Source organism: Centroberyx affinis, unplaced genomic scaffold (genome assembly GCF_046629955.1).
Source record: "Centroberyx affinis isolate AG114_WGS23_722 - 3 ecotype Tasmania unplaced genomic scaffold, CSIRO-AGI_Caff_v1 ptg001506l_1, whole genome shotgun sequence".
Classification (NCBI taxonomy): Eukaryota; Metazoa; Chordata; class Actinopteri; order Beryciformes; family Berycidae; genus Centroberyx; species Centroberyx affinis.
Window position 1 is genome coordinate 275,206 of NW_027279970.1, and position 16,542 is coordinate 291,747.

The following is a 16,542-nucleotide window of genomic DNA, read 5'->3' on the forward strand; positions in this document are numbered from 1 at the left end:
TTGTAGGTGGCACTACAGCTAAATTAATGTAAAGGAAAGACTGCACCGATAGTATCTAACATATGAACATGAAATGACAAGTGTTTTTAAGCTGTAAACTGTTGTTTTTTCAAGTTTGTATTTACAATACAATCAAGCAAAATTGACATGTATTGCAACTTAGTTATGGTGGAATCTGAAAATTGTTAAAAGGGTATTTGCCATTAATCACTCCTAGCCTTCAAGAGCAGTGTATATGTTTATAAACCCATAATTAATTATTATGAATTGGGAATTTTAAACACAAAACCAAAATCCAAATCCAAGTAAATCCAAATTCAGTTGTTAGCTCCCCGATTGCAGGCCTTGTTCAAGTATTAACCAGTAGGATGAAGCAAACATCCAAGGCTCTCTTCAGTTCATGTTTTTGAACATAAATTGTTTGGAGCTCCCTGATGAAGGCCAATGCCGAAACACGTTGGAGTTTTGTAAGTGTTTTAATGTCCCTAGATGAGCTCATGAAATAAAGGCTTTTTAATTTTTCAAAGAAGTGTGCCTTGGACTTTTGTTTAATTCAGTTGCATACCCAAAACCAAAGAGCACCTTTTTTGGAATTTTTTTTTTTCACGTGCATCATTTTTGTAGCAGTCTCTGTTTCTCTTCTTTGTTCATTTACCAGTAGGAGTTGATGATTTTGCAGAAGGCGAGCTCGCAGCACATCTTCAGGTTGCTCTGGTGTTCTTGCAGGTCGCCGGAAGAACACTTGGACGGATCCACCTCACAGTTTTCGTCTGACTCGTACAACGCCTTGATAAACTCACCTGAAAAATAAACAACAACAACAACAAAATAGTAAGACATGGCCTTTTGGGATGAAAGGATAAAGAGGATCATTTTGCTAGGTCTATCCAACACAGATAGTGCGACAGATACAGCAGGGAAAGAAATTATGTCAATTTTCGTTTGTGTTCACAGAAGTGATTTGGAGTGCTGGCAAAATCCCACTGGGCTGCAACAGGAGAGCAATATGATGTCAAACCCCCAGGGAGCGGCGTATGATATTGTCCCTCACATACTGGTAAGGTTGAATTCAAACAACACAATGTCCATCATCCTCAATGTCTCCACCGAGGGCAGCCTAACCACAGACTATAAAAAGAAATTGCTTCCACAGACAGATAATTTTCTACTATGGCCAATGACGACAAACAGTAAGACTAAATGCAAGAATCCTGAAAGACGCAGAACATTCTTCCAAGCCTGAGTCGGCCTCACAAGGTAACATCGGGTTGAAATTTCAATTTTAGTCTATTCATCAGAAAAATAAATAGCCCATGAACCACGGAAGGAAAAATGGTCCATTATCATTGAACAACTTCTCCTCCAAACCGATGACCTTGTTGTTACCTCAGCTCAGGTAAAAGACAGACAATTACTGCTATAAAGTCAGCGAGTCAATAGTCCATAAAGAGAAAGCATCTTTAGTTTGGCAATGATAAGAGGATGTTATTCCCCTCTGCTCAGTATCATTGAGATGGGGACAGGAGGGTGTCTCTGCTCCCTGGTGGTCTACAGAGAGGCTCGGCTGTCCTTGTGTTGCCCCAGCAGCAGTCACAGCCAGTCATCCACAGAGACACTTTCAATGGTGATTTAGCCAGGCTTCAAACAGCATTAGCTCCACCAAAAACAGCCATGCATTATTCACCAGCCCTCAATAAATTCCTGATTCATCCCCGAGAGATACAGGCATGCACACAAACATGCACAAAAGCATGAAGCGACACACTCATGGAAAGGCACACACACACACAGAGACACACGTATGTTTTTAGTTGCACAGACAGAAACAGTCACAGACACACATAGAGCATCAATTTTAGCACCATACAGAGAAAGAGGTGCAAGATAATGAGTGCAGGGAAGGATGTGTGCCTTCTGAAGATAAAACTGCTGCTGTGTACATTTCTAAATCAGGGACAGGCAGGGAGAAAGGGAAAACACACGGGCATACAGGGTGCTTGTTGTCAGGACTGCAGACAAACAGAAACCCACACTTGACCTAACCGTGGACTAACCTTGTAGAAGTGGGACAAGAGAACCAAACAAACACTTCCTGTAATAATGATTGTTTTATAACTGTTATGCTTTCACTCTTTTAGAATTTTGTCATTGCATGTTAGTCACTGAAATGTCAAGCTTTCCACCAGGAGAGTCTCTTGTCCTTACAGCCTATTCATGTTAATCCAGTTTGTTTTTTAGGTGTCTTTTTTGTGCATCCAACAGTAAGTCCATACACCACAAAAGTGTTATTGCAGTTTAGGAAATGCTTTTCCCTATGAATTTATTTTGTTTACATATCTATAAACTTTGTTTTGGATGATTTTGGGGCAATGACTCCATTCTGCACTCATACTCAATTTGAGTCCCATTCACAGACAGGATAGATCTGCTGCCCAGGGGATTGTCTCTTGGTTCTTTGTGTACTTTTAGCAGCACATAAAGTAACACAGCAGGAGACCATATTAACTGTCATCAATGTAGCCTAAATGCTTGGCATTATCCAACTGAGCTGTAAAGTTCAATTTCATCTGGAGCAGAAGGGTTGTTTGCGGCTCCTTCTCACAGTCTGGGTTGTGTTGTTGACAACGAGCTTCCTCAGTGCATTTCTCATGGTTTCACAACAGCTCCATGCAATGTAGACTGCTAAATGTATATTGTTAATAGTGTTAATAGTATTAATGTCCAGGTAAGAGTTTCGGTCTGTAGATAAAATTGTATCCCTTTGCTGTAAATTGTTTTAGGATGAAATGTTAAGAAATCATTACCTTTTTTTAAATTAATCACAGAAAGCAGCATAATGACAGGACTCAGGAGGCAATTAGTGAATGGCAAAGTTGCCACTGATACTGAATTATCTTGTTTCTTTTCATAATATACCTCTGTATAGCTCGGAATGGTAATATCTATATTGTAATGGTCTATAATGACAGCAAAAAATAGTGACTTAATTATTTCCATTATGCAGGTATTAAATATAAAAAATGCTAATCTAACACTGAATTATGTAGTCTGAAGCTGTCACCCATTAAAGGGTTTACATTACTAAATGCATGATACTTGTTTTCCTTTTGTAAAAGGTTTTTGGCTCCTATCTAGCAATAATAACTTAACTTATAATTTTTTTTGTAAGACCAAATTTGCATCACTATGACTGATTTCGTAACTACTGATAACGACTGGCACAGAAGAGTGGACCAGAAAATAATGACCAAATGTACAGATTTCGACAAAAACACAGTGTTTATAATGTTCCCTAATGGCAAAATGCCTTTTTCTGGCCATTTTGTATTATTGGATTATGCAAAGGGGAAATCCAGTTAAGCTGAATCCAGTTATTGAAGGCAGGCTGTTTGCAATTTAAGATAAGGCTGTGACCTTTTAACTTTTTTTTTGTTTTTTAACTCAGTAAGATAGTTTAAGTTAATTGGCAGCCTATAAGTGAATAACAGTTTGAACAATGCAGGATTAAACAAGTTAAACTTTTGACTATAGCAATTTCTAATAATGAAGCCTATGTATCTCAATAAAGTGTACTCTGTCAACCACTCCCATGGCCTACACAGTTGCCCAGGCTTTTCGTGACATTTCTTGAAGAACAACATATTCCAAAACCACCACCGTTCTTCATCTATCTATGGTTGAATGAATTTGACTATAGCTTTATTTTTTGCGTCATTCAAAGTAACTTTGTAATGTGGTGGGATAACGAATCGTTTCTTTTATAAATTGTAGTGCATTTTCTGTTTGTAAGCCAATGTACTGGGTCTAACGCTAATGGCATTCACCTAGATTCAGCTAAAAAGTGAGTTTAAAAGTGGATTGGAGCAGTCTGGAGTTTGGGCTGTCTGTTGTTCAGAGTGCCATTTAAATGCAGATTATAATGAAAATGAAATAACGATACTCATTTCAAAATGCTTGGTCTTATAAGTGCGTGTAGATGAATTATAAACCGGGGGATAAGGCCAGTGCTTCGCTGGGCTCTAGGTGTGACCATTTTGCTTGTATTTGTTCCTGAAATGATTAGAGTGAGAATGGTAAATTTAATTAAACTCTGACCCAATATATTTTGGCTCGCACTCTCAGAAAACAATCAATGCACTGCACTGACTCACAAGCCTGGATCTGAGACTTAGACTTGTATGGTAAGTCAACAACTAGAGATGCTGAAATCTCTCAAGTTAAGAGGATCTCTCTCTTTTGGGACAGTGGATATTGCTTTGGGACAACAGAAAATTTCGGACTTAAAAATGTATCATTGGACCCTTCCAAGTAATCAATAACAACATTAAATACGCATGAAATGGGCAATTTTTCATGAACTTGAGGGACTGAGGGATGCTATCATGGAGGATGGGATTAGAGGATGAGAGTGAATGAAAGAAAAGCAGCATATTGTGGATAGATGCTAAGGAGGAGAGGACTAATTGTGTTTCTACACTGCCCACTGAGTTTAACTTAGTGACACTGCCATTAACTAATGGTTGCTAATTTCCAGTGAGTGAATAAAAGTCCACAAAGAGGTGGGTGTGAAGACAAGAGAGGGAGAGAGCGACGGAAAAGGAGTGGGTAAGAAACGGGTGGAGGAGGGGGGCATGTGAGCAATATAGATTGTTTTTTTCCTCCTCCAGCCTCCGGGGGAAATGTTAATAGTGACAGCACAGATGCACACATGGGCCAGAGTGGGAAGATAATTATTAAAATCGACAAATACACAGAAAACAGTATGCACAAAAAGAGTATCTTAAAAGTGCGGGCATACAAAATAACAGCTTTTGTTTACTTCCCAAATGGGATTGATTTGGCCTTTTCTCAAACGAATAGGCATGTGATGCATGTGATGCAGCCTCCGCCTTCCCTCCCTCCCTCCCTCCCTCCCCCTCCCTCTCCCCCCACACCACTCACCGAGGGCGTCCTGCAGGTACTTCTGTCCCACCAGTTTGAGGTATTCCTCTATAGCCTTTGTGGCCAGTGTGTTCTCCCTGAAGATCAGGTGCTCATTTTCCCCGCAGCGGTCCACCTCCGACATCATCAGGTCCGTGAGGAAGTCCTGCAGCAAAAAAAAAAACAAAAACACAGACATGTAAAGGGTCAGACTGCAAGTCCCATCTCTGTGATTATCCAGACTTTCAAGCCGAGGAATTAGTTGATAAGGAAGTGCATCTGTGCGGAGGAAGTGGTAGATTGGAGGTGACATTTACAGTATGTGGCATCGGCAGGAAGTTGGAAAGACAAACAGATGGAGAGAGAATAGGAGTGAGATAGGATTCACTTTAACAGCAATTATCTCAGTCAGGGGAAGCTAATCTGTATTTGGCTTGCTGTGAAAGCTTTATTCTTGTCAAAATAAACCTGACAGAACACACTCCATTTATCATTTTTATGCTCCACTTTCTACACCCATTAGTGTTGCACTAGGCCTTGTTCTGAGTGGGTTTAGTGTGTGTGTGTGTGTGTGTGTGTGTGTGTGTGTGCATGCGTGCGTGCGTTTCACAGGGCCAAGTCCAGTCCACCGTAATGTCATTGCAGCTTCATACTATGTTAATAGGCTACTATATGACTCGAGTACAGGTATGGAGGAACATATAACAATGCACAATTTAAAACACACACACACACACACACACACACAAATGCTGTATGAGATGCCCTACATGTATGATGCCTCACAAGCAAAAGGCGAGTTGAGGAATACAAATCACTAAAATACAAGACAAGCCTGAATGTAAAGGAAAACTTGCAAAGTTCAAGAGCAGCACTAACTAGAAGACCTCAATCTCACGGTTTACCTTCCCCTCTCTCTTAGCCCACTGAAATGCGTGTTCCGTAGCTACTTGCATTTAAAGCAGAAACTAATCAAATTTGGAATACATTAAATATCTCACAAACAAGGAACCTTGTGAGGCCACAGTGAACAATTTCATGCTGCAGTAGCAAAAACACACCATCGGTCACTACACAGAGATACACCCATTACTCGAAAATAAGAGAATAAGCAGATGATGGTGCTTGTGCATGTTGGTTGAGCTTTATCTATTGATGGATGTGGTAGTGTAACATGGGAACTGGAAGGGGCACCATGGTTCTGCTCATGTGGTGCTGGCCAAGAATCAGACCAATCTTTGTCATTATTAGTTATTTTAACACTGAACTTTGAGTCCGTGGCTCACAAAACACACACACAAAACACAAGCTCACGTATGCATCCATGGAAACACATTCATGGACACACACATAGATATAGGCACACACATACTAAGTAAGTGATGCACCATATCACCATATAGATTTTTGTCAATAAAGCTGCTCTGGAGATAAAGCCAATGAGCCTTATTGCTTCATATTTCCCAACCTCTGCAACTTTGTTAGAAGCTGAAATCTGGGACCAGAATATTTATTTAATTAAACAGCACTGTTTAGATTGAAGGTTCCATTTTTTTTTCCTTTTAATTTGTCTTTGTATACATTTTGTGTCTTGTTTATAACTGATGTCCAAGAACTGTAGAGTATGTATCATCAACTAAACAGAAATAACAGGTGGAGACAGGCAAATAACTACCAATTATTGATACTCTGAAAGAGAGTGTGAAAGAGAGTCGGAAATAGAGCCATCTTGGGTTTAATAATTCCTTGTTTAGATCTCCTCAACAAATTTCTGGGTGTATTCTCTGAAGTCCCTTGGCATCTTGTTAGGCTGGGGGAACCGGCGCAGCAGCCGGGGAGAAGACAGGCGAGCGACAGATGTACAGAGAGAGAGAGGGAAGGAGAGGAAGAAGAGACAGAGTGGTGGTCTTTAAAGAACAGAGGGAGAGGCAGACAGAAAGAGATAGAGCCTCTCAGACGGTTTCTATAGCTGCTGCTGAAACCTGTTATCCCGCTAATCAAAGACACACCGTGGGGAGCCAATCATCCACTGATGTGCAGCGAGAGGAGGCCTTTTTGTTAACATATATGCACACTCACACACACCTACAGAAAAAAAGGAAAAATCTAAAGATATGTTTACCACACATCAATACACACACTAACACTTGCATTGTATCCAGATTGTAGCTTTAGAGGATGTGCACGTGTGAGTTTGCATCTGTTTAGACAGACTATTTAATGATAAATCATCCCCATACACTTTGTGTCTTTGTTGACTCTCTCTGGTCCAGAAATCTAATTTATTCAGACAGCATTAAAGTGGTTGATCCTCTGATTCACTTCTCATTATTCACAGCAGAACAGATCAGAATGGGCTGCTGATTTGATCGAACAAATTCTTACTGCTTTACATTAAAGGAAAGAGAGAGAAACGCAGGAGCAGACAGCCACTCTGTCTATACTGAGAACATGGATATTGATTTGATACAAACTTACTCTAAGATTGTTAAATCAATGCATAAGAAGCAGAACAGAACTTTTGTGTTTAGGTTACAAATCTGTACGAAGGTATCGCCTGCCTCGCTGTCAGCAAGCTGCTTTGCTGTTGATGGTTTTGTCATAGCACTGAGTCTAACTCGCTAATACATCATATATAATGTCCATCATTTTCAAATCATACTCTGTCAAAAACTCACTGGGCAGAGCATGGTAATTATAAATAAGGCATGAAGCAGAGGTCAGCACACACACACACACACGCCTGAGGAAATCTGACCTTTTGTGGCGTATGGGCACCCATCCGATCATTAGACTAGGGTTCTTAGTTTTTTTTATTTTTTATTGGGAGAAAATGTCATCCCAATTATGATCTTTCCTCTAACCTCCAACCCTCTGTCACTCCCTCTCTCCCTCCTCTGCTCCTCATCTGCCCTCTCTTCTCTCCGCTCCATATCTGGGCATGGAGGCTAGGCAAATTCATGCCTGATTGCCTGATTAGAGAGGATAGTCAGATGACATGGAGGAGAGAGAGAGAGAGAGAGAGATAGAGCAAGAAAGCGAGAGAGAGGAGAGACAGAAAGAAGAATTTCGTTTGGTAGACTATAACAAAAGTAGATCTAAACACCTCTAATAATAACCTATTATAATAACATGTGACAGATGGGCAGACATTTGTTGAGTCTACCATGGCCTCCCAACACAAAGGGAGAAGTTTCAGTGCATCCATGTGCGTCCGTTTGCATGGGTGAATTTCAGATTGAGTATGTGGGCACGCACGCAGCTGTGTGTGTGTGTGTGTGTGTGTGTGTACACATCACTAACTACAGAGAAGGTAAGAGGTAAGCCAGCTGAGACCTGCTTACAGCAGAAGGATATAAGGAAACTTAAGTTAGTCTCTCTTTTACTGAGCAATGAGGTCCTACAAAGAGATCAGAGGCCGTCCTTCTCCCTCCCGTCATCCTTCAGCCCTCTGCCTTTCGCTCTCACTCCTCCTGCCTGCCCTCCTCCTCCCTCTGCTTCTGTGCTAATAAGGAGAAGAGGAACGCTTTCTGTATCACTGCCACATCTCATCAGCCAGACCATACTTCAAAAAAAACCAACGCCCCCAATACGCAATAAACAGAGAGAGGAGGTTGAGAGGGAGATTGGGGGGTGGGGGTGTTACAGCAGAGCAGATCAGACCTAATAAATACTCGGGGAGTGAGTCCTGCTGAAAAAGAAGACAAGCTCCCCATAGATGGGCTTACCTGCCAGTAAAAACTCATAAAGTCCTGTCCATCCCGCTGCTTTACACACAACAATCTAATCACTGCTAGGCACAGTCCCGAGTGTGTGTGTCTGTGTGTGTGTGTGTCAAGAGTGCTTGCACTTTTATTCAGCGATATTCTACTGCACAAACCCACACAGGCCAGAGGTTTTGGAGCTAAAACATTAAAACATCAACCTCTATTGAAGTCTGAAGAGACAGTAGAATCTGCAAGAATCTTGATACAAGCGTCTTCTACACCTCAGACACTCTCAGATAAATAGACAAAACTGAATACAGAATATGACATTGCAAAGTTTGTTTTAAATGACATACATTTCATCTGCTGTGCCACATAGAGCTAGCAGATGGAAAGAAAAGAAGAGCAGAAAATAAATATCTCTCATTCTTGCTATTTACCAGCTCAGATGTCTCACTGCATTTCTATGGTAACATTAGGCAGAGAAATCCCAGAGTGTGAACTATAAAATGCCTTTCTTAAAAGGATAATGTTGGGGCAGAGGGAAAGGAAGAGAGAGAGAGCGGAAGAGCAGGAGAAAGAAGGACTTGACATTTTCTTCCACATTAAGCTTCTTCAAACTGGCCTTTGCTTGTATAGTTTGTAGCTGACCCTGATAAAATATTCAAGGATGCAAGACAGAGAAATGGGCTGTGTGTCTAAAGTGAGTTTTTAGTCACTCTTCACACTGACAAGATCAATTTAACCCTATCTGTTTAATGTATTGGGGTTACACAAACAATCAACAATTACAGCAGTAATATATTGGCTCAATAGGGCATCTATCAGAATGTCCATAAGTGTGGGTATACATACTGTATATCATGTAAAGCATAAAAACTACTGATCAAGTTGACAAATAACTGCACTGTATAATAATATAATGGCCGAATGACAATCACTAGAGACGTTTCTCACAAGTGTTTACTTGTGTGTTTACAAGTGTTTTAAAGTGTACTCGTGTCTTACTAGTGTTTTAAAATACACTTTATTTCTTTCTTTCTCGTTTACTATATTCCAACAAAATCCAATATGGCATTGCTAAATTGGCATTGGTAAACTCTATCTTTAGTCTTGGTATAAATGAGTACATTTTGTTCATTAGTTGCTATTCCCATGTGAAAGGATGAATAACACCATTAAAGAAAAACAAGTGAATGTGGTAAAAAACAAACAAAACAAAAAAAAAACCCCAAAAAACAAAAAAAACCAACAATTACATTAACAATCCGACTGATCGATGAGCCTGGTTTTCAAGCCGGGGGCGAGGGCTGAAGAGAGACTCGGGGAGAAAACAGGAACCACTCCAGCCTCTCTCTCTCTCTCTCTCCATCCCTCACTCTCTTCATCTTTCCATCTCTCCCTGCCTCCCCTGGTCTCTCTCTCTGGGGACCGGTGGCTAGTGTTACAGAGTTATAGCCTACAGCTCTTCCTGTGAGGGTCACATTGGGTTGAGGGAGAGGACTGGAAGCCGAATGGAAACGGGAGCAGTTCCTCCCACAGGCGCAGAGGCTTGTCATTCAACACAAAAACAGGAAAGGGGAGAGCGCTCCTGATCCAGCTGCAAGTACACATCATCATTATGAAGGTAGGAGTGGCTTCAGGGAATCTTTCAGTGAGTGTCATCAGCTCCTACAGGCATCATATTTGCTGACATGATAGTACTGTAAGTGTATTTTCTGTGTGTATCTGTGTGTGTGTGGGCCTCTATTTAGCATTTCTATTAAGTGTTAACACTGACAGCCCATACAGCCCCATAATAAATGTTTGATTCTGTAATGGAAAAAATGTCCACCTTTTCAGTCATTTTGTCCCATGTTCATTCTTAAAATCCTACATTAAATACTCTGTTAATGGGGTGAGATACTTCCACTTGTAATCTTAGATATGGTGCCAGTGGAGACTTCAAAGAAGCTTCCAGATCAGTGTGTTGTGCGTTATGTTTTCAGGCTGAATGTTTCCCTCTGTGGCCTGCTGCTATTTGGCTCCACACCCAGACACTGTATGACTGCAAGGTGAAACTCAACAATAAATGTTCTCTCCTTTACACTCTTTCCCCCCGCTCCCTTTCTCTCCCCTTCTTCGATCCCTACATGCCTTTCTCTTTTCCTTTCTCATTTTCATCTCTCCTCATTCGCTCTTTATTTCCACGCTATCACAAACAACTTTGTCGCTGGGGTGGGAAAAAACATCCGAGGGCTGATGGCCAACATAAATAATGAAAAAAATCTTTGGAAATAAAGAATAAGATGCAGACATGATGCCCTGCTTTTGTCCTGCAAACAATACAGGAGAGAGAGGGAAAAGAGCAATTCAATTGATGTGCTTTGTTCTCTGTATTTATTTCCTGTTCTGGTTAAAGGCTACAGATCTAGCCTCAGCGTGACGACTAGCTGACATCGTTGTGCTCAGTGACATGCGCACTCTCTCTCTCTCTCTCTCTCTTACACACACACATACATACACTAACCCACAAGCAAAAACATCACTCACAAAGAGCATTTACAGGGAAGGAAATATCAGTGTGACACCCCTGGTTATTAGCAGGCCTTGGCAAGCATGTGATGACCACTCGCTATTTTAATAGTGATACAGAACTTGCCCAGTCCTCTTAGGGACAATTGGATTCATTCAATTCCAGGGAAAAAGCTCAGAGCAGTACCGAACTATCGGAGCCCTTCATGTCATTTCTCACACCATATCTTGTCCATACTACAAACTGTGCCATGACTGTGGAGATGAGCATCATTGCCCCGCGATGACAGGATGCACCGAGAAGATGTTTGCACTTAATTTAATTGAAAGAGGAGAACTGCATTGCTGGCTGACAACAATTTACCACAGAGAACGTAGTGAGGAGGGAATCGGTTTTGCCCACTTAAATAGGGCTCTTAGTTTACCTTGAGGAGCAGTGAAATAAAAACACAACAGCGTAATAACCAGGACACCACCCTCCTCTGGCCAGTCACCATAAGGATAAATCCTCCTTACTGTCACTCCCACCGGTCAGTGCGGCTCAAAGTGGCACCAAATAGCTTCAACAAAATTAGACGTAATCTTCCCAGGGGCCAAGGTATCAAGAAGACTAGATCAATAACAAGCAGAATTCCTGCCAAGAATGGACATTTTCGGATAAAAGGAAGGCGGACAACTCTGGGCAATTCCAACACAGCGGCGGGCTTGTTATTGTTGCCGTGGAGCTGCTAATACGGCTGTTTGGGTGTACTGACATGATAGTGTGTCTCACAGGGAAGGAGGAAAGGCCTGAAGTATGGTGAACTAGCAGCAGTGGGAATCTGCAGCAATGTTATGATTTCAATTCACTTTTTGATTTCATTTCTCACAGTAAGTCTTGATTTTATCCCATTTCCCAATGAGTGGCAATTTTGATGTGATTGGATTAAAAAATTGCATTTTGTCATTAAAAAGTTTATCTTTGAAAAGTAGCTATTATTTATTGATGGATGTGGTAGTGAAGTGACTTGGGACAGGCAGATTTGGAAAACATAGGAACTGGAGGGGGCACTGGGTTCTGCTCATATAGTGAATCAAGTTTATCTTTCCGGGGATACAAATTACATCGTGATTGAATTGAACTTAGGGCTTCAAAATTTATTCAAAATTCATATAGTGTAGAAACCAGATCATACATCTTTTCGACTTTTTTTTCCTGTAACCTGTAGCGTACACGTCTGACCTAACGCTGTGGTATCTCAGACCGCATAGCCTTTAATGCAATTGCAGGCCCACTTCCTCATGCATAAAATTGAATAACTGACCTGCAATCACCTGCTAGTGTCTTGTGATTGTGTGTGTGTGTGTGTGTGTGTGTGTGTGTGTGCTTGTGTGTATTAGCATCTGTGCAGTGACGCAGGGCGTGCCTGTCGTGCTCACCAACGCATCCAGACGTCAATACAGCAACAGTAATGACATCTCTCCAGAGAGCACTGGCCTCAGCACGCAATGAAGCATGAAAGAGAGACGAGGGAAGACAAAGACAGAGAGAGAGTGGGGAGAGACAGGGAGAGAACAAGAGAGAGGGAGACAGTGTGCACCGGAGCAGAATATGTGGGGTATAATTATCCTGTGATGGGTGATAAAATGACACGGAAAGAAGCAGAGTCTAGGAGTGTAGAATACTAATGGCCATTACGACCCGCAATCTGCATCTCTTAACAATAGCCAGGTGCAAGTGGAACCTGTTCTCCACCTGTACGCCGCTGATTAAACACAATGCACATTGGTGGAACGTGCTTCCATCCCTCACCAACTGCCGGGCCTACGGAGCTAAAAAGAGTTGCTGTACTACATCCAAAAAGAGACACTTGCTCCCCCATTGGGTGACAGGGAGGATGCACTGTGCTCCTTTGTGACTCTGCAGAAATACAACCGTAATTGTAATGCAAAGTGTTTTTGTCTCTGAGCTAGAGCTGCTCTCTGGTATTAAGAGAATCAGACGCTGGCTCATGGATTTGCGGGACAGGATAGTGGCAAGACTACACAGCTGTAGCACAATAGCAAGGGGACGGGGGTGGGGGGTGGAAGGGGGCAGATAGACAAAGTAACTACAGGCTATATTGAACATGCGCAAGAAAACAATAAGGCCAAGGCTTATTGCAGAATCCAGATTTTATCCTTCGTCAAAAGCAAAATAGCTGATTCCTAAATATAACTTACTAATGTGAGGAAAGACTCCACCCTGCTTGGCAGGAGCAAAACAGAATCTGATCCAAGGAGTTTATCTCCGGATCGTGAATGGACAAACCATACAACACAGGCCAAGATAAGAATATATGCAGCAAGATGGAATATCCTAATTAGGTCTTGAGAACATTTACTGAAGTAGGAGACATTTTAGGATGAGTGGCTAGTCGGTTGGCTGTGCTTGTGTTTGCTCTTATTGTACATGACTGCTTTATCCATCAAGACTAAAAGGGAAAAAATGTACAGAAATGTGTGTGTGTGTGCGTTTCTGACTGAATGCATATATGCTGTATGTGTGCGTGTATGCTGCTTAAATAGTCTACTTCACAATGTTTTGCATCATGAAAGACTTCTTCAGAAAAGGAAGCTGAGGAAGCAAGTAGAGCTGACACTCAACAACATATTGACAACAGCTTTAATTAAATTCTCAACTCCTCTTTACTCCAGTCTAAAGGCTTCCGTTGGACTCCGCCTATCCCTCTACAAGCTACTGCAGCTTTCCTCTATTAATAGGCCCGCAAAGGATTAAATTAAATGGAATGTTTCACGTTGAATTGTGCAGTGTGTCGAACACACATATTTAGTGAGGACATCGTATGACAATCTCCCTCATGATAAGCAACCTTGAAACACTGTCTCTGTTGGCATTAAAGTTTTACAAGCAATTTGTCCCTAGCTAGCGGAAAAGCAGGAGGGAAGGGAGAATGGGAGGCGAGAAAGAAGTAAAAGTTTTAGTGCTTTGCAGGGATGATGGCGATTAATTGAAAGTAATTAAGAATGTGACCGTCTCTCCGGGGACCTGTGAAGGCCCTCTCCCCCATCCGTCAGCAGCTATCAGTCCCTAGCCTAAACCAGCAGACTGACAGCACACTGTGGATAGACATCACTTCTTAAGTACTAATCATTCATCATTCCACTGAGCCGTGATAAAGTCAGAGAGAGTTTCAAAGCTCTGCTGATGAGATACTGTCAAGAAGACTAAACTAAAGCACAAGTTGTCCCTGGCAACTGACAAGGCAGAGCAAAGGGAGCAGTTGATGCTGCAGTGCTGAAAGCAGCCCGAGAGCAGTATCCTACTAAAATCAGTCACACTGAGTCGCTTCAGAGTGGCATTACTTGGATAACAACATGGCTGCTTCTTGTCCTAGATGCTACAGTTAACCAAAAAAAAATTTGTCCATTAGAAAGGCTTTAGCACTGAGCTGAATAATCAAGTCTAAAACAGCTTCTTTGTTTACTAATGTACGAGATGACTTAGTGCAGCAGAAGCATTCATTTATACTATGTGTGTTCCCGTTAACCAGCATGTTTACAGTCTGTAATTCTATGACGCACAACCCTGCATATCGACATTGTAGCAGCCAATAATACGGCATTCCGTCTCATATCGCCAGTGCCGATGTTTGCATTGGTGCGACCCAAACAGGAAGAGTTTGTTTTACTTGGCTGCAGAGACAGAAGGTGCAAAGTCATAGTAAAATACAGCTGTTTTGGATGGATGGAAGATTATCTGAATCCAGCGGCCTCCTGTCGCGGGAGACTTAGTTCCTACTATGGCAGACTAATCTCGCCGTGCTTGCCCCGCTGCAGACAGCAGTGGATATATTATGCCTCTGTCCTGCACCATCTGTATGCCGTGAAGCACTGCAGGGGATACATGTAAGGGATTAGCTTTAGTTCAAAATGTAATACTGGCTGCTGCAGGAACAGGAAATCACCTGTCTGCCTGCTCTCTTGTCTGTGCAGTATTATAGCTGCGGGGGTCAACAGTTCATAGGATGAGCAGGCGGTGGAGGAATAGTTCAGTTCAGTGTGCTTTATATTGTCACTTCATTATCGCATGTCAAGAGGACGGTCTGATATTCTGGCTTTGAAATCTAATCCTTCCAGTGTTTTGGTAAAAAGGTTGTCAGTCTAGTATAAACATGGAGAGAATTTAATACATGACAGTAGTGGTACTAACCTTGGCCTTGCCAGTGCTCTGCAGAATGTGGACCAGTGCACACGCCATCTCCTCCTTGTTCTTAACGCTGATCCCGGGCTCAAGCACAGAGCACAGCAGCATGTAGTTATTGGTGGTGTACTCGGCAAACTCCTTGTACATCTCCATGGGCAGGATGTTCATGCTCTGATAGCGCGCCTTTATCCTGATCATGGGCCCGGACGTCTTGCCCTTGGCGGGGTTGGGCGTGCTGACCGGATACCACTTCTCCACAAATTGTCGTCCCGTCACGGCCGCAACGGGGATATTGACTAGTCCGATGTAGTTGTTCTTGTCTTTTTTTTTCTTCTTGTCTGTGTCTTTGTAGAGGTGGGCCGTGATGCTCTTGACAGCGGGCAGGTTGTTGAACTCAAAGTGCTCCCCCCAGAAGACATTGTCGGTCTTCAGCTTACAGGTGGTGCGGGCGTAGAGCGAGTCGTCGAGACAGAGCTCGCAGAAGTACTTCTTCTTGGCCGGCAGGTCCTTGGCCTCGATGATCCACAGCCGCAGCAGGTTCTCCACCCGCCGGCTGTTGTCCTGGAGACAGAGAAGATGGAGGGAAGGGGTTAAGGTCTTGAAGAATGATTTTGTCAACAACCACACCACTGGAGACCTGAAGGTGCAACACACAACATTAATGGGATACAATCAGTTTCAGTAAGATGAGCAGGTGCTTTATGGCTGAAAGTAACTGACCTGAAAACTAATGAAGAAAATCAAATTACTGCAGAAACACATTAGGAGCCCAGAAATCTAAGTCCTACAATATTTCACACAGCACCTCATCCAATTCTCATGTCATCAATGGATTTTGCCAAGAGTGGGACATATTTTTGGCCCACAATTCAGAGTACCTTGAAAATTGTCTCTGAAGATGAACTGAGAGGAGCTAATAATTTAATTATTAAAGAGAAAGAATAGACCCTATCATAATTACAAAGACAGGACATGGGCCTCTGAAATATTGGCAGTCTTGCTTAAGGCAGCTGAAAAGTATCCTAATGGAAGGGTCACCATCTCTACTTTGTTAGATGTTCTTCGTATCATCATAGGCAGAAACACTGTTCTATACAAAATATACAAGCTTATCCCAAATATGTATGTAGCTCTCGATACTTGGATTCATCCTATGAAGGATGAGGTGCATCTGGATGAGTGGGTGCTAAACTCCATTGAGAGACACTGATCTTA

General features: G+C 42.1%; 1 protein-coding gene across 2 annotated transcripts in view; it reads right to left on the reverse strand.

Moving 5' to 3' along the window:
• LOC139650528 (disabled homolog 2-interacting protein-like) overlaps positions 1 to 16,542 on the reverse strand; it is a 74,245-nt gene that overhangs the window by 18,010 nt on the left and 39,693 nt on the right. For both annotated transcript variants that reach the window (XM_071527225.1, XM_071527224.1), the window contains exons 4-6: positions 15,334 to 15,888; positions 4,942 to 5,086; positions 656 to 800 (exon numbers count right to left, since the gene is read on the reverse strand). In XM_071527225.1, coding sequence (XP_071383326.1) covers positions 656 to 800; positions 4,942 to 5,086; positions 15,334 to 15,888 — 845 coding nt within the window. The remainder of the gene's footprint in view (positions 1 to 655; positions 801 to 4,941; positions 5,087 to 15,333; positions 15,889 to 16,542) is intronic.